This window comes from Microcebus murinus, chromosome 4 (assembly GCF_040939455.1).
Source record: "Microcebus murinus isolate Inina chromosome 4, M.murinus_Inina_mat1.0, whole genome shotgun sequence".
NCBI lineage: Eukaryota > Metazoa > Chordata > Mammalia > Primates > Cheirogaleidae > Microcebus > Microcebus murinus.
The window spans coordinates 14,794,878-14,822,793 of record NC_134107.1 but is presented as its reverse complement, the minus strand read 5'-3'; the positions used below and the strand labels follow the sequence as shown (position 1 = coordinate 14,822,793).

The 27,916-nt window shown below is 56.2% G+C and overlaps 2 protein-coding genes and 1 long non-coding RNA gene across 5 annotated transcripts; 1 reads left to right on the top strand and 2 right to left on the bottom strand.

Moving 5' to 3' along the window:
* The first annotated feature begins 40 nt into the window (after window positions 1–40).
* TMEM132A (transmembrane protein 132A) lies at window positions 41–12,820 on the top strand. 3 transcript variants are annotated; one of them, XM_012778339.3, is made up of 11 exons: window positions 41–294; window positions 3,117–3,331; window positions 3,542–3,760; window positions 4,583–4,914; window positions 6,254–6,403; window positions 7,793–7,988; window positions 8,092–8,235; window positions 9,402–9,604; window positions 10,228–10,501; window positions 10,902–11,093; window positions 11,522–12,820. In XM_012778339.3, exons 1-11 carry the CDS (start codon window positions 195–197, stop codon window positions 12,572–12,574), a joined length of 3,078 nt encoding a protein of 1,025 aa, XP_012633793.2. In that variant the 5' UTR covers window positions 41–194; the 3' UTR covers window positions 12,575–12,820. The 3 variants fall into 3 exon arrangements, with proteins under 3 accessions (XP_012633793.2, XP_012633792.2, XP_012633794.2); XM_012778338.3 differs by having other exon boundaries at window positions 7,790–7,988; XM_012778340.3 differs by lacking the exon at window positions 10,902–11,093 and having other exon boundaries at window positions 7,790–7,988.
* Window positions 6,997–10,255, bottom strand: LOC142870587 (uncharacterized). Its single transcript, XR_012918928.1, has 2 exons — window positions 9,822–10,255; window positions 6,997–9,616 (listed from the first exon to the last, which is right to left on the bottom strand). It is a non-coding gene; the product is annotated as an uncharacterized LOC142870587 (long non-coding RNA).
* SLC15A3 (solute carrier family 15 member 3) lies at window positions 12,736–27,775 on the bottom strand. Its single transcript, XM_012778341.3, has 8 exons — window positions 27,203–27,775; window positions 23,965–24,254; window positions 21,583–21,730; window positions 17,572–17,682; window positions 16,680–16,848; window positions 14,927–15,085; window positions 13,502–13,657; window positions 12,736–13,028 (listed from the first exon to the last, which is right to left on the bottom strand). Exons 1-8 carry the CDS (start codon window positions 27,758–27,760, stop codon window positions 12,874–12,876), a joined length of 1,746 nt encoding a protein of 581 aa, XP_012633795.2. The 5' UTR covers window positions 27,761–27,775; the 3' UTR covers window positions 12,736–12,873.
* Window positions 27,776–27,916: the final 141 nt, after the last annotated feature.

The window sequence follows — 27,916 nt, the reverse complement described above, 5'->3', positions numbered from 1 at the left end:
GGGGCAGCCCATGTGCTGCGATTCGCTCCCTCCCGTCCGCGGCTCGCGCTCCATTGTCTGGGAACTGCGGCCGCGGGCGGCGGCGGCGGGGACCCAGCCGCCGGGTCGGGCCGGCGCGGAGCGGCGCGGGAGATGCCGGGCCGGAGCGCGGCCACCTGAGCCGCCCCGCCTCGTCCCCGCCTTCCGTGGGAAGGATGTGCGCCCGGATGGCGGGGCGCGCGGCAGTGGCCCCCCGGGGGCCCCGCGGCGCCTGGCTCTGCCTCCTGGTGGCCCTCGCCCTGGACGTCGTGAGAGGTCAGCGGGAGGGGCGGGGCGGGGCGCGGGGCGCGGGCTGGGCCGAGCGGGGTGCGAGGCGTGCCCGGGAGCCGCGGGTTCTCGGACTAAACCCTGAGCCGGGTCGCCCCGCAGCGCGCCCTGACGGCAGGAGAGGTCTTGCCCCGGGGACCTGCCCCCAGCCGCCCGCCCCCGTGGCTTCCTTCGCCTTGCACGGCCCGGCTGCTCCTTCCGGAGCCAGGAGCAGCCCGGCGCGGGGGCTCCGCCACCATCCTGTCCGCGTCCCCGCGCCTTCTGCAAGCCTCCCCTCGGCCGGAGCATCTAACCCGGCTGCCCTGTCCCAGGCACTCCGGCGTCACCCACCACTCTAACCTGAGGTCTATAGGGCTGCACTCTCGGGGCTCCTAGCCTCCCCCACAACCAAGCCACCCCCGCGGGAATGGAAAGCAGCCTCTTTGCCTGGGACCTGGGGGATATGCAGCCCCCTGCCCCCGCCCCGGGGCTCTCTGCTCTGGAGTCTCCAGGGATGGCCCCCCTCCTTGCCTTCTTGAGTCCCTGTGAGGCTCCGTCCCTGGGGGAAGGGGAGGGGGCCTTTGGCTTGGGCTGGGGAGCCAGGCTGTGGTTGCAGGGTGAATGATGCCACAGAAGAGTGGGGCGTTTTCTACTCTCCTACCACCACCGGGGTAGCTGAGGTCCGGTGATGGAGTCCGTGGGAGTCCGGCTAAGAGCATCTTGTAATTATGGAGGCGACGGAGTAGCAGGAGGCCAGGCGCTACCCCCAGGGAGCAGTAGTCGCTCACCTGTTGGCTTGGGGCTGGGAGGGAAGGGGGTCAGTGGGAGTTTCTCAGACACTTGCTCCTTGTTGGGGAGGGCTGGAAGGAGGTTGAAACCGATCCCCCCACTCCACCCCCAGTCCTGCTATGGGGCCGCTTTCAGCCACCTGCTCCCACCCTGAGGGACCGGGTGGGAGGTCCCTCCCACAGAGAGAGGAGGAAAGCCTTGTCACATCCATTATGCAGCAGCAGTAATCCCTCCTTCAGACAGCACTCCACAGTTTACAAAGCCCTCCTGTCCTCGGTGTGGCTAAATGCTCCTGCCTCATCTACCGGTGATGAAACTGGGGCTCCAAGATGTTACTGACTGACCCAAGTTTTTTTATTTTTCTTTTTGAGACAGAGTCTCACTTTGTTGCCCAGGCTAGAGTGAGTGCCATGGCATCAGCCTAGCTCACAGCAACCTTGAACTCCTGGGTTCCAGCGATCCTCCTGCCTCAGCCTCCCAGGTAGCTGGGACAATAGGCATGCGCCACCATGCCCGGCTAATTTTTTCTATATATATATATTAGTTGACCAATTAATTTCTTTCTATTTATAGTAGAGATGGGGTCTCGCTCTTGCTCAGGCTGGTTTCGAACTCCTGACCTCGAGCAATCCGCCCGCCTCAGCCTCCCAGAGTGCTAGGATTATAGGTGTGAGCCACCATGCCCGGCCCTGACCCAAGTTTTGAGGCAGAGCTAGGACTTAAACTCAGGTTTCCAGGCTCCCAGGAAGTCCTCTGCACAGAGCTTCCCAGCTTGGGGGAACTCCAGGATGAGTAAGACAGGGCCCCGGGTTGATAGGAAGATAACTAATCCACAGGAGGCAACCGGGGTTCCAAAAGACTAAGGAGACTGGTGGGAGGGCAGATAACCAAGGAGGGCTTCCTGGAGAGGGAGGCAACTCTCCTCCTCAGGCAATTCACTCTTGGCCTTGAAGGAGGAGGGAGGTGCCACCAGGCAGAGGAGGGGACACATAGTCCTGGGAGTGAAGCAGGCAGGGGGCACTGTTGCAGGGCAGGGTGGGGGAACGAGGGGGGCCACAGAGAGGCAGGGTTGTCTAGTGATTAACACCTGGGCTCACCTCCCAGCTCGCCCGCTCTCCAGCTGTGGGCCCACGGGCAAGTGCCCTCACCTCTCCACCTCATTTCCTATGTCCACAAAATGGGATCTGTAGTATCATAACAGAACCTGGTTCGCAGAGTTACTACAAAGATTAAAATAGTTAAATACACACAAAATGTTTAAACTAGTACCTGCGTATAGTGAGTGTTCAAAACACGTTAATTGTTATTATTAGGGTTAATGGTACAAACCAATATGGCCTTAGTGGTTCTTTATCTTTCTGGTGACTGAATATTTCGACTATGTCCCCAGTCTCATGGCCCCCACACCACCCCCAGGGCACACAACTAGCTCCACAGACCTCTTTGGCATCCCCCCACCCCCCTCTTGTGCTCCAGTACCCAGTGGGTGCAGGGACGAAGGGAACAAGCTTGGAAAGATGGTGTGGGTTGCCATGGCAGTGACGGAGGAGGGAGCGTGGATGCCCAGCCAAGTTTAGCCAAGGTCCCAGGGGCAGAGAAAGGGTCTCTACTTTGTACAAAGCTCACCTTGTCATCATCATTTACTGAATAGGACCTATCTGGGGGGAGTCATGCCCCAGAAATATCTTGATATCAGGCAAGTAGGTAGAGGGCAGAGATGGGGGAGGGGAGGCATTGAGAAGGCTCTGCTGGAGAGAAGAAGGCCATGTCTGTAGAAGGAGGGATGGCTGGGAATCTGGCATCCAATGCTGGACTCAGGTGCAAATCCTGGTTTTGCTGTGTGCTACCGGTGTGAGGCTCTTTCAGCCTCACTTAACCTCATCTGTGAAATGGGGAGATTCCTAGGCCATCCTGGGGGCATAGGACATTTACAGCCCTTTTCTCCCTCCACTGCCCACCATCACTGTGCCCCAGGATGGAGCTCTGTTCAGCCCCTGCCATCTCTGGAGCTGTCACCATCTCTACCCCTTATCCCTCTTCAGTGGACTGTGACCAGAACCCCCTGGACCCTGTCTACCTGCCAGCAGCCCTGGAGCTCCTGGATGCTCCTGAGCACTTCCGTGTGCAGCAGGTGGGCCACTACCCACCTGCCAACTCCTCTCTGGGATCCCGATCTGAGACCTTTCTGCTCCTGCAGCCCTGGCCCAGGGCCCAGCCACTTCTCCGGGCCTCCTACCCACCTTTTGCCACTCAGCAGGTAAGGAAGGGGCACCAGGCACCCTCAGGCTAACAGGACTTAATGCCTGAGGTCTGCTGTGTGTGGCTAGGGCCTTCCCCAGCCCCAGCTGTGCTCCCCATTTTCCAGAGGGGGAAACTGAGGCTGGGATTGGAACCCGGGCATCCTATCTTCCCAGATCTTGCTGCCCCTCACCTCCTGCTTCGTTAAGCCTTCTCATTCTCCCTCCAGGTGGTCCCTCCTCAGGTCACTGAGCCCCACCAGCGGCCAGTCCCGTGGGACGTGCGGGCTGTCTCAGTGGAGGCGGCCGTGACTCCAGCAGAGCCCCATGCCAGGGTCCTCTTCCACCTCAAAGGGCAAGATTGGCCTCCGGGGCCTGGCAGCCTGCCCTGTGCCCGTCTGCACGCCACACACCCTGCAGGCACTGCCCACGGAGCCTGCCGCTTCCAGGTGAGTGGGCGGGCCCCGCCCAGGCTGGCCCTGCTGCTGCTGCTGCTGCTGTGCCAGCCAAAGGGTGGTCCCATAGTGGAGGGGAAAGGGCTCACCACTCCTGGGAAGTTTGCAGGTCACCGGCCACCTGACTCCATTCCTGCCCTACTAGCTTTCAGTGCTGTGAAAGGTTATGTAGGGCCCCTAGGAGTTCGGCCCATCGTGTATGACTTGGGCAAGTAACTTAATCTCTCTGAGACTCAGTTTCCTCATCTGTAAAATGGGGTAATAACAATTCCTATTTCATAGGGAATGGGAGTAAGGCATAAATAAGATGAACACAAGAACAGCTACAGCAGGTAGTCACTTGGGCAGTGTTTTTGCATTATTGTTAGTATTACTTTCATAATTGCTGCTTCCACTATTTGAGAGTCTAGCACAGGAATCCTTGGGAAAGAGACAGTTCTTGAGCTTTAGGATGCGGAGAAGCCTGAGTTCTAGTCAGGGCAATCCTGGGTCACGGTTTGGGTGGAGTGCTGGGATCTGCTCACTTTGGCATGAGACTTCTCCTAAGGGCAGAAGAGTGGTCTGCAGGTGTGTTCTGAAACCTAGACCTTTCCAGCCACGTTGCTAGTTTGCTGTGTGACCGAAGAGAGGTCTCTGGCCCATGCTGGCACCCTGCCCCCCCCCCCTTTTTTTTCACCTTCTGATTGGTGCTGGCCCTTTTTGTTAATGGATCCCTCCAGCGCTGGGTTTCCTGCCATGGGTGCTGGGAATCCTCCCCCTCCCCCAAGCCCCACCTCCCCCATCTCCCGTGCCAACCACAGCCTCTGTGTGTTCTAGCCATCCCTGGGCGCCTGTGTGGTGGAGCTGGAGTTCCCCGCGCACTGGTTCTCGCAGGGCGCCACCACACGGGCTGAGCTGGCCTACACGCTGGAGCCCGCGGCCGAGGGCCCTGGGGGCTGCGGCCCTGGCGGGGAGGAGGACCCTGGGGAGCAGGCCCTGCCGGTGGGTGGTGTGGAGCTGCGCCCGGCAGACCCTCCACAGTACCAGGAGGTCCCCCTGGATGAGGCCGTGACTCTGCGGGTGCCCGATGTGCCAGTGAGGCCCGGCCAGGTCTTCAGTGCCACCCTCCTGCTCCGGCACAATTTCACGGCCAGCCTCCTGACCCTGCGGTGAGCACTGTGCCCCTGGGCATGGGTGGGGTGGGAACCTCTGCAGGTAGACTATGGGCGGGTACCTGCTTTTCTTGGGGTCTTTGCTGGAATTTTTAACTTCTGCAAAACATGGGTCCTCCAAACCCATTCTGGGCAAAGAGGTATAATTGCCCTGGCAGGACCCTGTTATCGGCACAGCTCTGAACTTGGAGTCAGAAGTAGGAAGCCTCCCCTCCCCCTGGCACCTCTCTAGAATTTCTTTGTCCAATGGGACTAACATTGGCCCAGGGAGGGGAATCAGGAAAGGGCTTAGGAACTGGAAAATGTGGTGCCTGGGGGGTGGGCTATTGCTCTAATGCCCCGGAGAGGGAAATGTGCCCCAATCACATTCATCTGCACGTTCTCCCTGCTTGTCACCCTCGCCACAGGTCCCTAACCTTTGGATAGAACCTTCTCCCCCACATAGGAAGGCCCACATTCTTTGTGTCCTTTTCTGCAGGAATTCCTCCAAAGCAGCCCCCTACCCACCTACCCAATCCACCTGACAAGCATTTGCAGAGTGTGACATGTCTCTCCCGTATGTGGGTTTGTGCGTGTCCCATCTATGTGTGTCTCCCTGTCTCTCACGCCCTCCTGCGCTCGCTCACACACTCATTAAACAGATCTGCTGGACACTTTAGTATGTCATGCCCTGTGTCCCCACTCTGGAGATCCACGCATGAGCAAGGGCCAGTGCCCGTTTGGCAGTAAGGGACCGCCAGTAGGGCAGGGCGTGAACTGGATTGGCAGGCGCGTGGGCGTGTGAGCTCTGATGAAGGTTCAAAATGCTGCAGGGGCTTGGGTCAGGGCGTGCAGTAAGGGGGGAATTCATCCTGCCGCTGCAAAAGCTTTCTAAGGGAAATGGTATTCGAGTTGTTGGAGGCTTAAAGAATCAGTAGATCCCAAGAGGAAGGGCAGACCTGGCTGAAGGCACAGCCTGGGTAAAGGCGTGGAGCCGTGCGTGGGGAGGAATGTGTGTGCGTGCGTGGGGAAAACTGTGTAGCTGAAGCAGGCAGTGCGTGGAGAGATGGCGAGACTGGACCAGACCCTGGAGGGCCTCGAATGCCAGGCTAAGGCTTGACCTTGTGGGCCGTGGGGAGTTGTCAGTGGTCTGTAGGTGGGGGACAGCTTTACAGTGTGACCTGCGCTGAGGCGGGGTCCTTCTGAATCGGAGGATGGCCAGGAGGACATTCAGACTGGAGCCAGGGAGACCAGATAGGAAGGAGGCTGATGGCTTTGGCCCCTTGTCTTCCGCCTCGGATCCAGTCCACAGTTCAGTGTCTACCTTGCCAAAGTGGACCTGTAACCTCTCCCCCAGGATCAAGGTGAAGAAAGGGCTGCATGTGACAGCCGCCCGCCCAGCCCAACCCACCCTCTGGACTGTCAAGCTGGACCGCTTCAAAGGCTCCAAGCACCACACCACCCTCATCACCTGCCACCGCGCCGGGCTCACAGGGCCAGACTCCAGGTGGGCAGCTCCCCTCCCCTGGGAGGCAGAGGAGGGAGGGCCGGTCCTAGAGTGCTAGTGGGCAGATGTGGAGGCCCGAGGGAAGGGGGCTGATGTGCTACCTCAGATCACTGTGTCAGCAGGCCAAAGAACAGACTTTCTAAAGAAAGCAGCACAAAGCAGGTATATCATTCGTTCACCCACTGTTTGCCCAGAGCCAGCCACCGTGCCAGGCACGGCAGGTGTCTGTGGGTCTTATCCCAGGTAGTGCCAGCGTATCCTGGCCACCCAGTTACAGCCCTCACAGCCACTACCTGCCCCCTGCCCCCACCAACTGGGGCCCTTCCTCTGGGCCATGAATATTCCCCCACAGCCCACCTGCAGCTCTGGAACACTTACAATCTCTTTTTATTTGTGCCCCCAGCCTGGGCCAAGGCCATAGACTTTGCAGCCCCTGTTTGAATCCTGGTTCAGACACTTTTTGGATGAATAACCTTGGGCCAGCCAGTTAACATCCCCCCACCCAAGCCTCAGTTTCCTCACTTGTAAAATGGGGATAATAACGTATCCCTTAGGGTTTGTGAAAATAAAATAAGGTACTGCACATCACGCTCCGGGGACACTTTCCAACACTTAGGTGTTTTTTATTTTTTTATTTTTTTTTGAGACAGAGTCTCACTTTGTTGCCCAGGCTAGAGTGAGTGCCGTGGCATCAGGCTAGCTCATGGCAACCTCAAACTCCTGGGCTCAAGCCATCCTCCTGCCTCAGCCTCCCGAGTAGCTGGGACTACAGGCATGCGCCACCATGCCCGGCTAATTTTTTCTATATATATTAGTTGGCCAATTAATTTGTTTCTATTTATAGTAGAGACGGGGGTCTCGCTCTTGCTCAGGCTGGTTTCGAACTCCTGACCTTGAGCAATCCGCCCGCCTCGGCCTCCCAGAGTGCTAGGATTACAGGCGTGAGCCACCGCGCCCGGCCAGCACTTAGGTTTTTGATCCAAGGAAGCTCTGAGGGTTATCACCCAGGTCTTGGAAGCGAATCTCCCTCCTTGGTGGCATTGACCTCAATGCTTTCTGCCACCTCATGGCCGTGGGAAGCGGAGATCATAGCAGAGGGGACACAGGCAGGCAGGGGAGCCAGCAACCTGCTGGGAGGTGGCGAGGTGGCCGCAGGGGTCTTGGAGAGGCCAAGAGTGGGTAAGAGCTTGGGCTGTGCAGCTGAGATGCTTGCGTTTAGATCCTGGCCCTGCCACTTTATGCCATGTGGTCTTAGGTGAGTTATGTAACCTCTATACCTCAGTTTCCTCACATGGAAAGTGGGGACAGTCGTAGCTGTGAACGTAGGAAGTGCTTGGGCCGTGCCTGAAGGCCAGCAAGCACTCAGTTTCTCTCTCTTCTGGCCAGCAGTCCCCTCGAACTGTCCGAGTTCCTGTGGGTGGACTTTGTGGTGGAGAATGGCACGGGTGGGGCCGTGGCGGTCACTCGCCCCGTCACGTGGCAGCTGGAGTACCCAGGTCAGGCCCCCGAAGCAGAGAAAGACAAAATGGTGTGGGAAATCCTGGTGTCGGAGCGGGACATCAGAGCCCTCATCCCGCTGGCCAAGGTAAGGGGGCCTCCGTGTCTGCCCGGCCAGGCTGGGGCCAAGTCGTAGGAGCCCCGCGAGCCGAGGGGAGAGGCTTGGGACTGAGCTCCTCCTCCGCCCCCAGGCTGAGGAGCTGGTGAATACAGCACCACTGACTGGAGTGCCCCGACGTGTCCCCGTGCGCCTGGTCACCGTGGACAGCGGGGGTGCCCTGGTGGAGCTGACAGAGCACATCGGCTGCGAGTCGGCCAACACACAGGTCCTGCAGGTGAGTGGCAGGCGCCCGGCCCGTGCGAGTGTTCATTGGTGTGCACAGTCACGCACTCGTGGCTCTCCTCCTTCCCCGTGCGGGTCCCCAAGAGCACAGCTTCTTCTCATGACCAGAAACCTCATGGGAGGAACCACACCTTCAACTTCTTCTGTCTCAGCCACCTCTCCAGAGTCCAGTGGGAGCTGCATAACCCCAGCAGCCCCCACCATGGGCACGTTCACGTTCATTATTGCATTGGCAGATGAGCTGGCCTGGGAGACTTAACAGCATGTACTTTGGGATCAGGAAGTTTTAGTTCGAAACACGTCTTTGCTACCAATTAGTTGTGTGATCACAGGCAAGTCTCTTGACCTCTCTGAGCCTCAGTTTCCTAAACTTTAAAATGGGAGTATACCTCTGGGTTGTTGTAAGAATTAAGAGCACCTAAGACAGTAAGTTTCCAGTAGACAGCAGAGCTGAAACAACAGCAGCTACTACTGCTGTTTTAATAATAACATAATGTGATAATTATATAATGGTAAAAGTAATTATTATTATTCGAAACTGTGAGGTTATAAAAAAAAAAAAGGGCAGGGCAACTTTCTCCATCTCGAAGTTCTAAGAGGGGAAGCGTGGCGCCTGCCTTTACACAGATCCCAGCCACCCGAATGGGGACAGTATCTTTTGCCACTTGTGGCAGCCCTTTGCTGACATGTACATCCTCGGGTGGGTGAGGGCCTTGGGTGGATAGGTCTGCCTTGCCTACCGACTTTGCCTATTTAGCTACGGCTGGTTGCCAATGGCTCCAGTACCAATGTCAGAGGCCAGCATAAATAAGGGGCCAAAGTTATGGGTTCAAACCCCTGCTCTGCCAGGAGGAAGGCACTGTGGTATGTGAATAGCCAGTTTCCCCAGCTGACCCCAGGGGCGATCAAGGAATGGCCCAATTCTTCCATGGGGAGCGCACCCTGGAGGCACAGAAAAATCTTCTTAAACTCAGGACAGTAGCTTAACCAACAAGCCCGCCACGGGTGCATTACACGGAAATGCAGACCTGAACTTCAGCTGTAGCCCTGAACTTCAGCTGTAGCCCTTCCTGTGGCCTGGGGTCAGGGCTGCCCTCCTTGGCCCAGGCTTGCGAGTCTCCTGTGGCTTAGCTCAGCCCCCTGCCCTCCCTCGCACAGGTGTCTGAGGCCTGCGATGCCGTGTTCGTGGCTGGCAAGGAAAGCCGGGGAGGTCGCGGCGTGCGGGTGGACTTCTGGTGGCGCCGGCTCCGCGCCTCGCTGCGGCTGACCGTGTGGGCCCCGCTGCTGCCCCTGCGCATCGAGCTGACCGACACCACCCTGGAGCAGGTCCGCGGCTGGAGGGTCCCTGGCCCGGCCGAAGGGTGAGTGGAGGCCTGAGGGAGCAGGCAGGCCTTGGCAGAGTCACGCTGGGACTGAGAGGCGCGCAGGGGACACAGCCACGGGCCAAGTGGGGTCTGAAAGACTGCCCAGGTGCTTGCAGTTCCTTCGGCCCATCCCTGCCCTTGGCCGCCCGAGCGCTGACCCCGGCATTTGAACCTGCGGCCTCGTCCTTCCCGGCCTCACTTCTCCCCACAGTACCTGCCACTTCTAATCTGTGTCACGTGCTGGTTAATGCTGCCTGTTGCCTGCCGACCCTTCCCACGCCCCTCCCCTGGGGACGAAAGCCTCTGAGGGCAGGGTTCCGTCTGCTCTGGTCACTGCTGTGTCCGCAAAGCCTAGGACGGCACAGAGCCCGGGAAAATGTTGACTGTCCCCGGGCATGGGCTCACCAGGACCCGGCTGAGGCGGCCCCTCCCCATAAGGGAGGGTCTCCACTAGTGTTCCGTGGGAGCAAGAGGGGCGGGGTTGGCCGCCCAGTTTGAGGAACCGAGCCTCGGGGAGGGGGGCAGGCGTGCTCCGGCGGGACCCTGGGAGGGAGGGAGGGCGGTGGGGGTGGGGCCCTCCCGTGCGGGGGCGGGGCCTGCGCTGACGCCCCGCCCCGCAGGCCGGCGGAGCCCGAGGCGGAGGCGGCGGAGGAGGAGCGGCGCGCCCGCGGCTGCCGCCTGCAGTACCAGCGCGCCGGGGTGCGCTTCCTCGCCCCCTTCGCGGCCCACCCGCTGGACGGCAGCCGCCGCCTCACCCACCTGCTCGGCCCCGACTGGCTGCTAGACGTGTCCCACCTCGTGGCACCGCACGCCCATGTGCTGGACCCGCGTGTAGCCTCGCTGGAGGGCGGCCGCGTCCTGGTGGGCCGGGAGCCGGGTGTCACCTCCATCGAGGTGAGCCAGCAGGGGACGCTGCAGAGCAGACTCTTGGGAAGGGTGTAGGTGCCCCCAGCATGGTCACGGGCAGGGGTGTAGAGTGTAGGGGCGCCCAGGGTGTGCCTGGGGAGGGAGGCGTGCAGTCTAGGCATGAGCACAGCAGGATTGGGTGAGAACGGGGTGTCGCGTAGTGGGGGGAGTCCTTTAGTCATGAAGGGCTGGGGTGTGGGTACCAGGTCTGGAGGGAGGAGGGAACTGTCCTTCCGTGTGGGATTGGGGTTCAGGTGTGTACAGGCCATGTAGTTGGGGTGCAAAGGGTGGAGAGCAGCCTGTGAGGATGCTGGGAGCAGAAGACAGATCCCTTTGGGTGGGGGGCTGTGTAGGAGGCCCCCCACCTCCAGCTCCTTCCCACCCTCAGGTGCGTTCCCCGCTGTCTGACTCCATTCTCGGGGAGCAGGCACTGGCTGTGACGGACGACAAAGTCTCGGTGCTGGAACTGCGGGTGCAGCCAGTGATGGGCATCTCATTGGCCCTGAGCCGGGGCACTGCCCACCCTGGGGAGGTCACAGCCACATGCTGGGCACAGTCAGCCCTTCCAACCCCAAAGCAGGTGACAGCTGGGGGTCAGGGGGGTGAGGTCAACATCTCCAGGTGGGGGCTGATGGCAGAGGGGGATGGGAAGAAGGGGACCCTGGTACCTCGACCCCTTACCTTAGGGTTTTCAGAGTGAGGACTGACTTCCCTGTGAGGTAGTGAGTGCTCTGTGGCTGGAGGTGATCAAGCAGTGGCTGGAGTGTGGCAGTGGGAGGTTGATTAGATGGCTCTACCTGAGGACCCTCCCGATGACTCAGACCCCAGGGCTGAGTGGCAGACAGGTGATTGACACACATCCCCTCTCTCCCTGTGTTTTGTCCATCTGCCTGTGTCTCTGTTTTCTCTCTGGTCTCTCCTCCATGTGGCCTGTCTCTGTGGGAGTGGTCTCTATGTGCATGCGTGCGTACCCTCGCATGTCTCTGCCTGTGTCTGTGTGCCCCACAGGAGGTGGCCCTCTCCCTGTGGCTGTCTTTCTCTGACCACACCCTGGCCCCCGCTGAGCTCTACGACCAGCGTGACCTGGGACTGTCCGTCTCGGCCGAGGAGCCTGGTGCCGTCCTGCCAGCCGAGGAGCAGGGTGCCCAGCTCGGGGTGGTGGTGAGTGGGGCAGGCGCCGAGGGGCTGCCCCTGCACGTGGCTCTGCACCCGCCCGAGCCCTGCCGCCGGGGCCGCCACCGTGTGCCCCTGGCTTCTGGCACTGCCTGGCTGGGGCTGCCCCCTGCCCCCACTCCGGCCCCTGCCCTCCCATCCAGCCCTGCCCAGAGCCCGCCGGCCACAGATGCCAGCACAGGTGGTGAGCAGCGGGGGACAGGCAGTGCGGGGGCTGGCGTGGGTGTGAGGGGCAAGTTTGAGCGGGCTGAGGAGGAGGAGGCCAGGAAGGAGGAGGCAGAAGCCAGGGAAGAGGAGGAAGAGGAAGAGGAGGAGGAGGAGATGGTCCCGGCCCCTCAGCGTGTCACCGACCTAGAGCTGGGCATGTACGCCCTGCTGGGAATCTTCTGTGTGGCCATCCTCATCTTCCTGGTCAACGGGGTGGTCTTCGTGCTGCGCTACCAGCGCAAAGAGCCTCCCGATAGCGCCCCCGACCCCGCCTCGCCCCAGCCCCACAACTGGGTCTGGCTGGGCACCGACCAGGAGGAACTGAGCCGCCAGCTGGACCGGCGGTCCCCTGGCCCGCCCAAGGGGGAGGGGGGCTGCCCTTGTGAGAGTGGGGGAGCAGGGGAGGCCCCGACCCAGGCCCCCTGCCCTCCTGGAGGCACCTCCAGCTCCCCGAGCACCCTGGCCCGAAAGGAAGCTGGGGGGCGGCGGAAGCGTGTAGAGTTTGTGACGTTCGCGCCAGCCCCTCCAGCCCAGCTGCCTGAGGAGCCCGTGGGGGGCCCTGCCGTGCAGTCCATCCTGGTGGCAGGCGAGGAGGACATCCGCTGGGTGTGTGAGGACATGGGGCTGAAGGACCCCGAGGAGCTTCGTAACTACATGGAGAGGATCCGGGGCAGCTCCTGACGCTCCCCAGCCCACCTGGCGCAGCAAGCGTGGGGTCCCCGCGAGCCTCTAGCCTGCCCCTCCTGCGGGTCCTCTGGTGCTTGTTACTCAAGTCCCCTGTGTGGTCCTCTGCAAGGCCTCCCACCCAGGCCCCCCACCCCACCCCTTGTCATGGACCATGGTCATGAGGAAGGGCTCATGCCCCTTATTTATGGGAACCGTTGCATTCTAATGTTGAGTACAGAATAAACCGAGAAGGAAACCACAGCTGCTGCTGTCTGTGTCTGAGGAGAGGAGCGAGGGGGTGGGACGGGACACGTTCAGCCCCTGTCCCTGCCGGAACTGCCGTGGGAGGCTGGGCCGTGAGCCTTCTTCTCATAGCGACCAGCGATCCAGACAAACAGGAGGGCCGTGGCGGCCTGCACGCCAGCTAGCAGGAAGAAGTAGAGGTCCATCCGGCAATTGTTGATGTTCCCTGGGGAAAGACGGGTGGGCGACGGGTCAGGGCAGGGATGCCCTGTCTGCCACCCTCTGCCTGCTGTGCCCTGGCCCTGGGCCTGGCAGCTGAGCCATGTGGGCAGTGGGTGGGCTCTGAAGCGGCTGGTAGATACCCCTCTAGCGACTGGCTCCCTGAGAGTCTCCCGGGGTGTCTGCAGCTCCCCTGTAGCTAGCTATTCGTAAGGGGGCTTGAAACTCAAATACCACGAGAAAGGAGACCTTTCAGCCAGAATGGCAGCAATTCCCCTGAGTTCAGTTTCCTTTTTGACAGTTGGGGAAACTGAGACCCAAGGAGGGAGGTCATGTTATATGACTGGCCAAGTCTGGGCTAGAACCCCATTTTCCCGAGTGTAGCCCTCTACTGCGTTCTGCCTGGAACTTAGCAGTTGCCACTGACTTTCTAAGCCTCCCCCACCTGTGTCCCACTCCTGGGGAGGCCCCCACACTCACCGAAGTCCTTGGGGCAGTGCATCCAGCCGCCCGGCAAGGACAGCAGTGCCACGAGGCTGGAGCCCAACAGCGAGCCCACCCCAGACAGGAAGAAGAAGATGCCCATGATCGCGCCCTGCATGGAGCGCGGGGCCTCTGAGTAGGCGAACTCCAGGCCTGTGGAGAGGGGGGTGGGAGGCCCACAGGGGCTGGTGGAAGAGCAGAGGACAGGCCTGGGCCACCCCCACCTCAGCACCAGTGACACCTTCCCCTCTACCCTGCTCATCACCTGGCTGAACTGCTCCACCTGGACACTCCCTGCATTGCCGCAAGAGCTCTGGCTCCCCTCCTCCCCTCCTGGGTTTCCCATCTCAGCCACAGCACCTCCAAGCCAGCACCATGTGCACCCTCCCTCTGTCCCCCACCCTCTGCCCACCTGCACTGTCATTGCCAAATCATTTTGATTCAGCCTCTGAAATCTGCTCTAAATGTAGGTCCTCCTCTCTGTCCCCACTCTGCCCTGGGTCAAACCCCAGCCCTGGTCACTTTCTGCCGGCCCCTGCAAATGTCTCTTAAACTGTCCTGACACCGCCTTCCTCGTGCAGCCAGATGGGTCTGTCTAAAGCATCTCTGATGAAGTCCTTTCCCTGCCAAAGCCCCTCAGAGAGTGGAGGTGGTGTGGGGGTGCTGTCGCCCCCAGGAGAAATTCCAAGATCCTGGCTCAGCCCACAAGACCTCCATCCCCTATGCCACTCCCACCCCCAAGCCTCCCTAGCCCTGTCCCCCAGGCTCCCCACAAGGCTTGGGTCTTCGCTTATGCTGTTCCCTCTGCCTGTGAGGCCCTTCCTCCCACCTGCTCACCTGGCCCCTCCCTGCCATGCCTGTGGCCCCCACCACAGTCTGTGGTCACTTCTCCAGCACTCCACTGGTTTATTGCTTGCATGACTTTCTCCCCCCAGTTTATCTTTATGTCCCACCCAGCCTAACCCTGGGCCCTGCAGCACGGAAGCCCTTGTTCCTCTGTCCCAGCCTTGCAGCTCTCTAGTCCCAGCCCCAGGGGGACAGACAGAAATGCATTAGTATGACGCAGACTGCTGTGTGCTGTGATAGAGATGAACAAAGGGCAGGAAGGGAGGACGCCCTCTGCCCAGGGTCCTTGGTATTGCGACCACAATTGAAAGGGAAACAGGAGTTCACCCTCAATCTAAGGTGGAGGGCACAGCAGCTGCAAAGACACAGTGGGAAGTGCCTTGCTCACCTCCAGGTCACCAGTGTGGATCGAGGTGGCTGGCATGAACCAAGCACCAATAAATCCCCACTGGTGAATGCAGCCCTGCTCAGGAAACACCTCCATGCAGATGAGCCCTGGAGGCTGCACCCATGGGCTCCCTGACTTGGAAGCACCACCATCACTGGTGCAAGAGCAGGGGAAGGGATCCAGGGTACCTGGGATGCTTGCAAAAATCTCACTGATCCCGATGAGCAGGTACTGAGGGATCTGCCACCAGATGGACAGTGGTGCTGCATTGTACAGGACCTCCCCAATCTGCTGGGTCACAGTCTCGTTGTGGTGGACGTAGTTTAAGCGCTCCATCTCCAGGACTCCTGGTGGGGGAGAAGAGGGAGGTTATAGCCAGGCCCACCCCAGGCAGCTTAGCCCTGTGGTCCCCAACTCTCTGGCCGTGGACCATTACTGGTTCGTGGCCTGTTGGCAACCAGGCTGCACAGCAGGAGGTGAGTGGCAGGTGAGCAAGCAAAGCTTCGCCTGTATTTATAGCCGCTCCCCATTGCTTGCATCTCCGCCAGAGCTCCGCCTCCTGTCAGATCAGCGGCGGCATTAGATTCTCATAACTGCGCAGACGTGGGATCTAGGTTGCGGCTCCTCATGAGAATCTAATACCTGATGATCTGACATGGAGCTGAGGCGGTGATGCTAGCCCTGGGGAGCTGCTGAAAATACAGATTGTCATCAACAGGGAGATTAAAAATGTAATAATAATAAAAATAAAGTTCGTAATAAATGTAATGTGCTTGAATCGTCCTGAAACCGAGCCACCCCTCCCCGCCCCCCTGTGCCCTGGTCCATGGAAAAATTCTCTTCCATGAAACAGGTCCCTGGTTGGGGACTGCTGGCTTAGCCCACAGCAGAGATTGGTATTCTGTGGGTACTCATTAAGTAGCCAATGACTGACTGGGCAGCAGGTAAGGAAAAGAATATTGGCCCAAGGGGTAGGGGTTAAGATTTCATCTCAACTTCTCACTTTTTGCCTTGGCTGCTAGGAAGCTCAGAGCTAGGTTTTGCACTCAATAACAACTGTCATTAATTGAGGGCTTGTTATATACTAGGCACTGAAGTATGCATTCTTGCAAATGAAAGAGGTGACACTTAGGTTAAGCAACCAGCCAGCCCACAGTCACACAGCTAATAATTAGGCATGGATGGGTTTGAGCCCCAGTATGTCTGGTTTCAAAGCTGGCCTACTTTCTGTGATACCACGTGACTTCTCTACTGTAACCTCAAGTATTGCTGTTGTGTTTCTAACCTGGCTTTCAAGTTTAACTATTTTATCTCCTTCCCTTTCATTAATTGTAAAATAGCCATGCTCTAGTAGAATAGAGGATTGAATGCTGGACATGGAGTTAGAGGACTTGGGTTCCAGCCCTGGCCCTACCATTGGCTAGCTGTGTGACCTTGGGCAAATCACTTGACTTCTCTGAGATCCAGTTCTGTTATGCAAGAAGCATGAATAAAATTCCCAGGATTATTGTGAGGATGAAATAGGACAAAATGCTTAAAAGCACATAGCTGAAAAATAATCTAGTTTGGTTTCTATACTTTCAACATAATACTGTTTATTGAGCTTTAATTTTCTCGAGTTCCTACTTGTGATCCAGGCATGTTAAAAGGTGCTTTACAGACTTCATCTCCTTTGATCCTCATGACACCCCAAGTTAGACTAGGTTCCCTGAGGACAGAGACAGGCCCTGTCCGAATGGCTGCAATCCCCGTTTTAAAGATGCAGCTCAGAGACCCTAAGTGACTTGAGGATCAAAAAGGGTTCAGGGTTGTGCCACAGCAGGAAAGTCTTCTTTAGCTGAGCCGAGCCCTGCCCCCTTTTATTTTTTACAAATGCCTTCAAATCCTTTCGAAATGGAAGAAAGACAAAGACCAGACCCCTGCCCCGCACCCGCTGCACACCTGCCACGATGACGGAGGTAAAACCAAAGAACATCCCCAGCGCCATCTTCTGCAGAGCCGAGGGAAGCAGCTTGCACCGCAGCAGCAGCGGGTCGATCAAGTGGTCCTTCAGAGGGACCAGGATCAGCACCACCACTACGTTGGCCAGGAGGAGCCAGGCTTCCGGGATCTGGGCGGAAGTCAAGAGAGGTACGGTAGCAGGGAAGGCTGCAGCCAGGGGACCCGGATGCCGGGCTGTCCCTGCATGACCTAGGGGCAGCTCCTTCCCCTCTCTGGAACTCGCATTCCTCCAGTGTGTAACTAGGGGATGGGATTAAATTGGGGTTGGCACATAGGTTCCTCTTGCGTTCTAGCTTCTATCAATAGGTAGTGGATGCTTGGAACCTTTATGGGATCAACATGAAAACCTGTCATGATTGATTAGTGATGTCTGCCGTGGCAAGGAAATGGAGTATAATGGCAAATATGTCATTTACCTGCCAGCTTTGAAGATCTTTGATTTTATGAGTCTCTGAGACTCATAAAATGAGAAAGTTCTGGTGAAAGACAGGGATCTAAGTATTCAAGGGTCCCAGAGAAAGAGGGAAGAACATAGAGTTGAATGGGACCTGCGTGTGCTTGATCTCAGGGTGCAAAATTGGGCAGCGAGGCCTGCTTCGGAGCAGCAGCTTCGGGGAGTGAAGCTGGCCTGAGTGCTTTTGAGCAGTGGAGCACGTTGGCAGGATGCCTGGGTGTCGCACAACCCCTGCCCCGGCCGCGCTGCAGGGCTTTTCCTGTATCCTAGGTCGCCCTGCAGCTGGGGAAGGGGAGTGTGAGGGCAGCTCCATTTCCTCCTTAGAGGAGGCCCCCAGCCGGGGCTGAGCAGGTGCTGAACACACTCTTCGTCTCTCACCGTGTAGCTGCTGCGCTGGGCTCCCAGGGCCACGGAGCTGTTGGCAGAGCCGGCCGGGAAAATGTTCGGGATGTGGAGGTGGAGACCTTGCAGGACATACGTGGACTGCATCTGCCAAGAGAGCCGGGCGTGAGGCTGAGCAGGGCTGGCCGCCCCCTCCAGCCCCGCAGGCTCCCGGCGCCCAGGCGGGCACTCCCAGCAGCGGCACAGGGCAGCTGGGCAGCTGTCCCCTCTCCTGGCCTCAGGGGGAAAGTCACCTTCCCATCCTCCTTCCGCCTTGGTAGCCAGCCTTGGTCTGACTCACATCTGTGTCTCCAGGGCCTGGCACAGAGTAAGCGTGGATAAATGTTTGTTGACATGGGGAAGATAATGGCATGGCTGTCCCCACAGGGAGTTCTCATCTGACACTGAAGCCAAGCTGGGTCCCCCAGGCTGACACAGGGGCTGCACAGACACAGACCCGCCAGGAGGCCTGCACACGGCCACAGGAGCAGGGCCCCTGCCACCCCAGGCATTGCCCCTTTAGTTGCTGAATAACGGGGGCCGGGGGTGGCTCCAGGAGAATCCGGAGGGGCCAGGGCAGGGGAGGGTGCTTGGGTCACTCAGGGAACAGCCCTGTACCAAGTGGTATGGAAGATGTCAGTATTCTGACGGGGATGCCTCAGAGTCAGCCATGGACACCCCCCACGTCCCAGTCTCATCAGGGACACTCTGTGCCACCCCTACCTAGCAGGCAGGAACTCCAACAAACGTTCCTATGGAGGGGTGTGGGAGGGAATGACCTTATGGCCTGGGGTTTAGGGGCTGGGTTAGGCTGCTGCCCACACTACATACATACACACACACACACACATACACACGCATGCATGCATGCACACACACACATGCACACCACTAGCCTTCCCCTTGGGAGGCGGCATGGTGGGTGGGAGGCAGCAGTTCTCAAACCAGAGTGTCAGTACCATCTGAGAAGTTTATTAAGCTGGAGACTTCCCCAGCAATTCAGATTCAGTAGCCTGGGATGGGACTTGAAAATCTGCATTTTTTTTTTTTTTTTTTTTTTTTGAGACAGAGTCTCACTTTGTTGCCAGGCTAGAGTGAGTGCCATGGCGTCAGCCTAGCTCACAGCAACCTCAAACTCCTGGGCTCAAGTGATCCTTCTGCCTCAGCCTCCCTAGTAGCTGGGACTACAGGCATGCACCACCATGCCCGGCTAATTTTTTCTATGTATATTAGTTGGCCAATTAATTTCTTTTTTATTTATAGTAGAGACGAGGTCTTGATCAGGCTGGTTTTGAACTCCTGACCTTGAGCAATCTGCCTGCCTCGGCCTCCCAGAGGAAAATCTGCATTTTTAATACTGATTTTCTGAAGTCACATTTTTAAACAGCTGTTACGAGTTGAAATGTGTCTCCCCAAAAAGGTATGTTGAAGTCCTAACTCCCAGTATCTCAGAATGTGATCTTAATTGAAAAGAAGGTATTTCCTAGGGTAGTCAAGTTAAAATGTCATAAGGTCATAGGGATTGGTGTCCTCATCAAGGGAAAACTTGAACACAGAGATAGACATGTATAAAGGGAAAATGATGGCAGGGCGAGGTGGCTCACGCCTGTAATCCTAGCACTCTGGGAGGCCAAGGCTGGCAGATTTCTTGAAGTCAGGAGTTTGAAACCAGCCTGAGCAAGAGCGAGACCCCATCTCTACTATAAATAGAAAGAAATTAATTGGCCAACTAATATATGTATACAAAAAATTAGCCGGGCATGGTGGCGCATGCCTGTAGTCCCAGCTTCTTGGGAGGCTGAGGAAGGAGGATCACTTGAGCCCAGGAGTTTGAGGTTGCTGTGAGCTAGGCTGACGTCATGGCACTCACTCTAGCCTGGGCAACAAAGTGAGACTCTGTCTCAAAAAAAAAAAAAAAATGATGTAAAGAGATAGAGGAGACTGCCATTGACAAGCCATAGTAAGAGACCTCGAACAGATCCTTCTCTTACAGCCCAGCCTCCAGAACTGTGAGACAATAGACTTCTATTGGTTAAGCCAGCCAGTATGGGGTATTTTGTTATGGCAACCCTAGGAAACTAATGTACCTATTATAATGCAGTTATAATAAGCTCTTTTGTCTTTTTTTTTTTTTTTATTTTTTTGTTTACATACAAGAACATCCTTGTATTTTTTTTTTTTTTGAGACAGAGTCTCACTTTGTTGTCCAGGCTAGAGTGAATGCCGTGGCGTCAGCCTAGCTCACAGCAACCTCAAACTCCTGGGCTCAAGTGATCCTCCTGCCTCAGCCTCCCGAGTAGCTGGGACTACAGGCATGCGCCACCATGCCCGGCTAATTTTTTATATATATATATCAGTTGGCCAATTAATTTCTTTCTATTTATAGTAGAGACGGGGTCTCGCTCTTGCTCAGGCTGGTTTTGAACTCCTGACCTTGAGCAATCCGCCCGGCCTCCCAAGAGCTAGGATTACAGGCGTGAGCCACAGCGCCCGGCCTCTTTTGTCTTTATATTGCTGAAATAGTCACAGACTTAAGTGACATTTGCATTTGGTTGTTACTCACTAGGTCTAATACACTGTACTAAGAAAACAGTAGATGCTCAACAAAAATATGTTCAATCCAAATGTCAACCAAATTCCATGCCTTTTAGAAGACAAATATATACTATTGAACACACAGTATGAACTCCAGTCTACCCTTACAACTATCCAGAGATTTGAAGGTTAGAGTAAAAGGATCTGGAGGGGTCTATTGTAACTCGCCTTTTGTTCCCAACCTCCTGCTTCTACTAAATTAATATATGGCTTGCTTTGTTATTTTCGTAGTTAGATCCCATTTTACTTGCTATTGCCAACAACATAATTCCTTTCCCTAAAAATGCCCCCATGATATCACTAGTTAAGGCAGTTCTTAGAGTTTGAAGTAACTTAGGAGAGTTGTGTTATATGATACTCCCCGCAAAGTGAAAAGTCTTCCGATTGAATACTGGCATCCCAACTTTTAGTAGACTTTTGTTCATGTTGGCTAAGGAGATTTTCCTGATTTGCTCCTCTAATTTTTTACAAACAGATTTCAGGCCCCACGATCTTGTTTGCCTTCCAGTTTCTTTATAATCTTGTGGCTTCTCCTTATTTTCTCTCTGGTACCCTGTTGCTATGGACTAAATTATGCTCCCCTCTTCTGATTCATATGTTGATCCACTAACCCCCAACGTGATAATATTTGAAGACGGGTCCTTTGGGAGATGATCAGGTTTAGATTAGGTTATGAAGGTGGGGCCCTTCTGGTGGGATTAGTGCCCTTTGTAAAAAGAGGCAACAGAGAGTTCTCCAGTTCTCTCTCTCCCTCTCCCATGTACACACGCAGGGAAGTCAGTGGGCACACAGTGAGGTGGTGGCCGTCTGCAAGTGAGAAAGAGAGTCCTCACCAGAACCCAACCATGCTGGCACCCTGATTTTAGACTATCAGTCTAGGACTATGAGAAAATAAATTTCTGTCACTTATTAAAAAAAAAAAAGAATCTGTATTTTTTAAAAGCTCTGCAGGTGATTCTGAGGCACAGCCAGGTTGGAGAACCGCTGTTGCAAAGTATTCTACACACTGAGCTTTCCCCTGACCTGCTGTGGGGCTTTGTGTGACCGGCACACCCTTTCTGGGCCACAGCTACCAACTCAGAGGACCCAAATGCTGCAGAGCTGGAAGAGCCTCTTGTGCAAGCCACCCATTGTACACATGGGGAAACTGAGGCCCAGAGAGATGGATGACTTATTCAGGGAGCTGGGCCTCGGGCCTATCTCCAGAATCCCTCCTGCTGTATGACCCAAGGGAGTTTAATTATCGGGATGGCTTTGTCCCAGGCCCCACGCCAGCTGGCATGTAACAGCAGCTCACTTTGTACCCACCTTACCCCCTTCCCACAGGCCCCCGGGCTTCTGTGATGTGAGCTGAGGCCAGTGAGGCAAGTTGGGGAGCCAGGCCCCCCAGGGCAACAGGGCAGGGGCGCTCACCTGGAAGTACACCATCCAGTAGGGCACCAGGGTCACCATGACGGGCAAGATTTTCACCAGCACCTGGAAGTTGGCAATGTCCTCTTGGGGGGATGGCCTAGGCTGGGGAGATCCCTGGTCAGGCAGCAGGTGGGCGCCTTGAGGGTCTCTGTAGGCCCACAGGGGCAGAAGATAAAAGGCAGCCGTCACCATCCCACCACCAGGGCCACCGTTCTCACCTCCACCAGTGTCCCCTAATTTAGTCCTCCTCCCAGTATCGGAACTCCTCACAGCCACCATCTTGGAGACCACCACCCTCATCCCTCCACCCCACTGTTCCCATCACCTTTGCCACCATTGTCACTGTCACCCAGGCCAGCATCCCTACTATCACCACCTTTAGAAAGGTGACCTTCAAGCTATCACCACAGCACCCTCTCCACTGAGTTTCCATTACTGTCACCTGGGGGAAGTGAGACCACAGACGGTGGCCAGCAGAGGCTTAAGGGATATTTCTGCTCGTAGCATCAATTTGCCACGGCAACCAGGGGAGTCCCAGTCCAAGCCTGACTCAGAGACAGAGGCTGTCACAGATTCAATACACCAGAATTCCCCTTCTTGCTGTCCCCAAGTCCATCCTCCTCAACAGTCAACATCATAACCCTCTCCCTACACGAGACAGTAGGGAGTGGAGAGGCAGGGAGGGGGGAGAGCGGCACTAGGACATGGGACTAGGAGATCTACTGCTGCTACAGACTTCACCTTTGCCCTTTGTCCTGAAAGTTTTCTGACCCCTTCCTGTCCAAGAGTCTTGCACTATCCTTTGAGATTCCAGAAAGGACAAGAGCAGCATGGTCATCTTCAAAGACAGCCACCGTCAACTGCTTCCCTGCCAGTAGGTGCTGCCATTCTGCCACCAACTGGTGCAAGTTATTTCCCTGCCACTGACTCTGACCCAGCCCTATGGCTGCTTTGACCAACAGAATGAGGCAGAAGTGCTGCTCTGGGACTTCTAAGCCTCGTAAAGGCCTCAAGAAGACCCACCCCTTCTGCTTTCCTCCCTCTGGAACATTCATTCTTGGAATGCTCCCTCCTCTCGCAACCCAGACACTAAGCTGTAAGAAGCTCAAGCCACGTGGCAAGGTCACATGAAGGGGAAGCAAGGTGCCCTAGTTTCAGGCCCAGCTGACAGCCCACATTGACAGCCAGCCACATAAGTGAGCTGACTTAGATGTTCTAGCCCTTCTGGCTCTCAAATGACCACAGCCCAGGTGACATCATGAGGAGCAGAAGAACTTCCCTGCTGAGCCCAGTCATCCTCAGAACTGGGAGAGGGGATGAAAAGATTGTTGTTTAAGCCACTAAGTTCTGGCACGGTTTGTTAAGCAGCGATAGATAATCAAGACCACCACTTCTTGGCACCTGCTGACTATACTCACAGACCATCCAGCAATATACCAGATTGGGAGAAGCATGTTCTTCAGCTTTTTCATCTAGAGCCTACTGACAGGAGCTGTAACTGGCTCCACGGTCGGGGGACAGATTTGTGTAGAATAAGTAATCAATTATCTCAGAAGGAGAGGGCAAAAGGAAGCCACTGTACTCATGCAAGGCCATTTAGAATCTCCCCCCTTGGATGTTCCCAAGACTCTGTTACACTTAATAACAGGGCAGCATAGCATGATTCATATTAGATCCCAGCACACCACCTCTACTGCCATGGTCATCCCCGTTACCAGTGTTTGTCTTCACTTTAGGGACCAACACCATCATCTTCATCCTTATCACCATCTTCACTGTCAAGACCATGACCATCCTCACACTTTCTTTTTTTTTTTTTTTTTTTGAGACAGAGTCTTGCTTTGTTGCCCAGGCTACAGTGAGTGCCATGGCGTCAGCCTAGCTCACAGCAACCTCAAACTCCTGGGCTCAAGTGATCCTGCTGCCTCAGCCTCCTGAATAGCTGTGACTACAGGCATGCGCCACCATGCCCGGCTAATTTTTTCTATATATATATCAGTTGGCCAATTAATTTCTTTCTATTTATAGTAGAGACGGGGTCTTGCTCTTGCTCAGGCTGGTTTTGAACTCCTGACCTCGAGCAATCCGCCTGACTCGGCCTCCCAGAGTGCTAGGATTACAGGCGTGAGCCACCACGCCCGGCCGAATCTTCACACTTTCTATACTTAGGGTGTCACCAATAATGCCACCAGCACCACCGCCACCTTGACCTCCACTGCCATCCTCAGTCAAAGCTCTGGCCCACGGGAGAGCAGATCATCAAAAAGGGCTGTCTCTGGACCTAGCTGAACCAGAACCTTGCAGTCTGGACCTCGCCTCCCCAGGAGAAGGATGCACTGCTCCAGGATTGGAGGCTCCCGTCACCCAGAGCCCCCTGCTCACCTGGAAGAGTGCCGTTGCCACAGCCGGGGACAGCAGTTTTGGAGAGCAAGCTTAAGCATAGAGGACACTTGGCTGCCCATGGGGGGCTTGGTGATGAAGATGGGGGTGGCAAAGAGGAAGATGAAGAACGCCAGGCCCACACAGGCCACAGGGATGCTGTAGCCCAGCAGGAAGCTGATGTTCTGCTGGATAAAAGCCACCACCAGCAGCGACAGCACAGCGCCCAAGTTGATGCTCCAATAAAACCAGTTGAAGAAGCGGCGGGTGGCATTGCGGCCGAGGTCCAGCACCTGCCAGCCAGGAAGGGGAGAGAGTGAGGCCCAAGGAGGCCCAGGGGCGCCCTCTGTACCCACACCCCTCCCTTCCACAGGGAGGGGGACACTTCATGTGTCAGCAAGTGGGCATTCTTGCACTTCCCTAGTCTCTGATCACTAAATAGACAATAAATATTTGTTGAATGAATGAATAAGCCTTTCCCTTGGGGAGTCACTTGTTAACTATCAGGGCATTTTGGCACAGCTGCTTTTGCATAGCCAGGACACATTGCTTTTTTATTGTCACTGAGGAGTGCATGCAATCGATATCTTTGATGCCACTCTGATGTCACCCAGATATTCTCACCCAGAGAATATCTCTGATGTTCATTTCTGGTTGATTCATCCCTTTGTCTTTGACTGAGTAACCTACACTATGGATTACTCTTATAATAAAAGAAAGCCAATAAAGATCTCAGTTCTGTTCCAGAATATTAAATGTGATGTACGCATATTACTGAAAGAACCATTAGAAGTCCAATTGAGAGTGTCCTCTGTGGTTTGGAGATGCAATCAGAGTACTCTATTTGGACCCACCCCTTCTCCCTCTATTTGGCCTCCCTCTGCCATATGGAAAAAATATGTTCAGGCCCCCCAGCAAGGGCAGATGGGCTGAAATTCTTTACCCAGGATTTGGATCAATCCACAACAGTCAGGCCCCAGGCCCCTTTCTGGTCTGCTGGTTTCCGGTCAACAGCATGGGCCGCCCCACCTCTCCCAGGCCCTGGTTCTAGATTCTGACTCAGAGGTCTGGGGGGCAAGGCCCTGGCATCCACATTTTTAGAAAGCAGTGAAGGCCAAGGGTCACCTCAATGGAGCAAAATAAAAGATTCTCTCCATTGTTAAACCTGTCACCCTTTCAATCACCCCCAAATCTCAGAATCCATTACTGTCTTTCATCCGGCGATACCTATTTCCACTACTTATGAAGACTGTGTCAAGCTTTACTTTCTGTAGTTACGTTGGGAAAAAGATAAGCATTTTTTTTCCTTTTCCAAATGTAAAACTATAATCCATATGGATGTGCTTAAAACTGCATTGCTGTGGGGATTTTGAGGGGTCCTCTTGGCGATCGGGAGGGAAGGGCATGTCAGCTGAGAACCCTGGCACTGGACCTTCAAGCGGAAAATTGAGTAAGTCCCATTATGAGTAGCCACTTCCATTTATTAACTGGAAGTAAATGGATATGACAATTGCAACTCTAAAGGGGAAGACCAGGCAGCCATTCAGGATATAAATGAGTTCTTCCAGAATGAGCAGACACTTTGTAGAGAATGATGGATGGCCCTTCCTGAAATCAGCAAGTGTGCTGAACACGCAGCTCCTGGGTAGAGCTGGCTGCCAGACGGTGCCATTCCCTCCCCGACTGCCCCTGCGGCAGCCTTCTCACCGCTCTGGGGCACCCATGCCTGTTAGCCCGCCCACTCTCTCCACTGCAGCCAGAGCCATTTTTAAAGAACTCAAATCCAGCGATGTCCATCCCTGCCTCAAACCATGTCAGTGTTTCTGCATCATCCTGGGCTCAGGGCCTGATTTTTAAGGCAGCCTTCCAGCCCGGCCTTGCTCTGCCTAAGTCCGTGCTCAGGAAATGGAAGAACACACTGGAGCTGCTGTCACTGTGGATGCCGTGGGAGGGTCAGGGAGACCAGTTCTGCCACAGTGGGCGCGGGAAGGCTGAGGCCCTCGGGAGGTCAGTGGGGTCAAGGGCACAGGTGCACAGGTTAAGGGCACCTGGGGTGGGGGCACTCACTAGTGGGATGTCAACGAGAGACCAGAATTAAGGGAAGATGGGAGATTCCTACTGGAAAGTATTAGGGTCTCCTGGTCCGAGGGAAGGTCAACAGTGGATAAGAAATGGCCAGAGCTGTCCTGGAGGCACAGAGCCCCCCCCCCTTGTCAAAGGAATCTAAACAGGCTGGACCAGGGACCCCTCTGCAAGGACACTGGAAACTGTGCTCACTGCTGGACTGTGGATGCTGCTGGATGAAATGATCCTTTTAAAAATGTCCCCTTTATGAGCGTACTACCTGCAATTAAAGAATATTTGAAAAACAGAGTCAATGAGCGAAGAAGTGCGCTTAAGCCCAGTGGCCTGGCCATACTAGCGTTACAATCTTGCTTCAGTTTCTCCGCTCTGGCTGACACCCAGCCTTTTCACGTGGCTGTACTCATATCTGTACGCAGTTCTGCATCCTGCTTCTGCTCATTGACACCGTATGTGGTTTGTTTTAATAATATCACACATTAGTCTAAATTATTGTCTAATAGCCTGCTGAGTAGAGCTATCAAAATACAACCATGTTGTTAGGCATTTACTCATTCACTTAGCAAATATTTATTGAATTTCTCCTACGTGCCACCCTCTGTCCAAGGGAGAGAGGCTTAGGGGTTGAGGTGCTTGCCCAAGAGTCCCCAGTTAGTGAGGGGCATGGCTGGGATCTGAACAAGTCTACCCGACAACCTCCGGCACTGCTGGTAGGAAGAGGCTGGCTTGCTCCTGCCCTGCTCCCCAAACCCTATAACACACAGACATGGCGCTCATAGTGGGCCCTCCATGTCACCTTGGACAAGTTGATTAATGCCACGAAACCTCAGTGTCCTTCTCTGTAAAATGGGCACAATACTACCCATCTCACTGGTAGTGAAGAGGATTAAATGAGTTAAAATGGTACAAGTGTTTAGGGCTGGCATACGGGGCCTGGGGTGTAGCTCTAAGAAGGCCGACTATAGTTATTCCCATTGCTGTTGCCATCGGTTTTGTCAGGGCTTGCACCCCTCTTCTTTCAAACAAGGAAACCGGGAGCAGAGAGGGGAAGTGGTTTGTCCGAGGTCACCACCGCCTGCCTCCTGGCTGTCAGCCCAGGCCCACTGCTTTCCCTTCACACGCCTGGGCCTCCTGTCGGGGCGGGCCTCGTGCCACTCACCTGGTCAGCACCGAAAGAGGTGAGGTTGCTCCGGACCGAGCTGGCGGCCAGGGCGAGCAGCAGCAGCCCGGCGTAGAGGGTGGGCGCGCAGTAGGGGCTGGGCGAGTTGCGCCCGCAGTCGGGCGAGGGGCAGGCGGGCCCCAGCGGCGACTCGGGCATCTCGCCGCAGAAGGAGCGGCGGCCGTCGGGGAAGGCCGTGGCGGGCAGCAGGCCCGAGGCGGCCAGGTAGAGCAGCAGGCTGAGCACCACGGCGCGGTAGCGGCCCAGGTACACGTCGGCCAGCCAGCCGCCCACGGGCGCCAGCAGGTAGGACGCGCCCAGGAAGAGGAGCGCGGCGCGCGACGCCTGCTCGCCGGCCCAGTTGAAGTCGGCGCTGTTGAGGTAGAGCACGAGGTTGGCCGAGACGCCGAAGAAGGCTGCGCGCTCCAGCATCTGCACCAGCAAGATCGCGGCGCCCGCCGCCCGCCGCCACCCGCGCGGGCCCCGAGCAGCGCGCGCCAGCAGTGGCCGGCGCTCCCCGGGCACTCGGGGCTCCCCCGGGGCGCGCGGCGCCGGCATCCTGCCCCCCGATCCCCGACGCTCTTCTCTACCCCACCTTCCCAGCCCTCGCCCTTCCCCTCCCGTCCCACCGGCTCCTCTCCTTTCTCACCCCTTTGCCCACCCTTCTCTCCCCTCTACCCGTCCCCTCCCCTGCGCCTCTCCTCTCCTTTCTCT

What these genes read in the sequence shown, in the direction of transcription:
- TMEM132A (XM_012778338.3), top strand. Translation starts at nt 195, where the DNA reads ATGTGCGCCCGGATGGCGGGGCGCGCGGCAGTGGCCCCCCGGGGGCCC. An exon ending in GCCAGCCTCCTGACCCTGCG is followed by an intron (nt 4,915 to 6,253) that starts GTGAGCACTGTG and finishes CCTCTCCCCCAG; the next exon opens with GATCAAGGTGAAGAAAGGGC. An exon ending in CCCTCATCCCGCTGGCCAAG is followed by an intron (nt 7,989 to 8,091) that starts GTAAGGGGGCCT and finishes CTCCGCCCCCAG; the next exon opens with GCTGAGGAGCTGGTGAATAC.
- SLC15A3 (XM_012778341.3), bottom strand. Translation starts at nt 27,760, where the DNA reads ATGCCGGCGCCGCGCGCCCCGGGGGAGCCCCGAGTGCCCGGGGAGCGC. An exon ending in TGGCAACGGCACTCTTCCAG is followed by an intron (nt 21,731 to 23,964) that starts GTGAGCAGGGGG and finishes GTGGGCCTACAG; the next exon opens with AGACCCTCAAGGCGCCCACC. An exon ending in ACTGGATGGTGTACTTCCAG is followed by an intron (nt 17,683 to 21,582) that starts GTGAGCGCCCCT and finishes CTCTCTTGGCAG; the next exon opens with ATGCAGTCCACGTATGTCCT.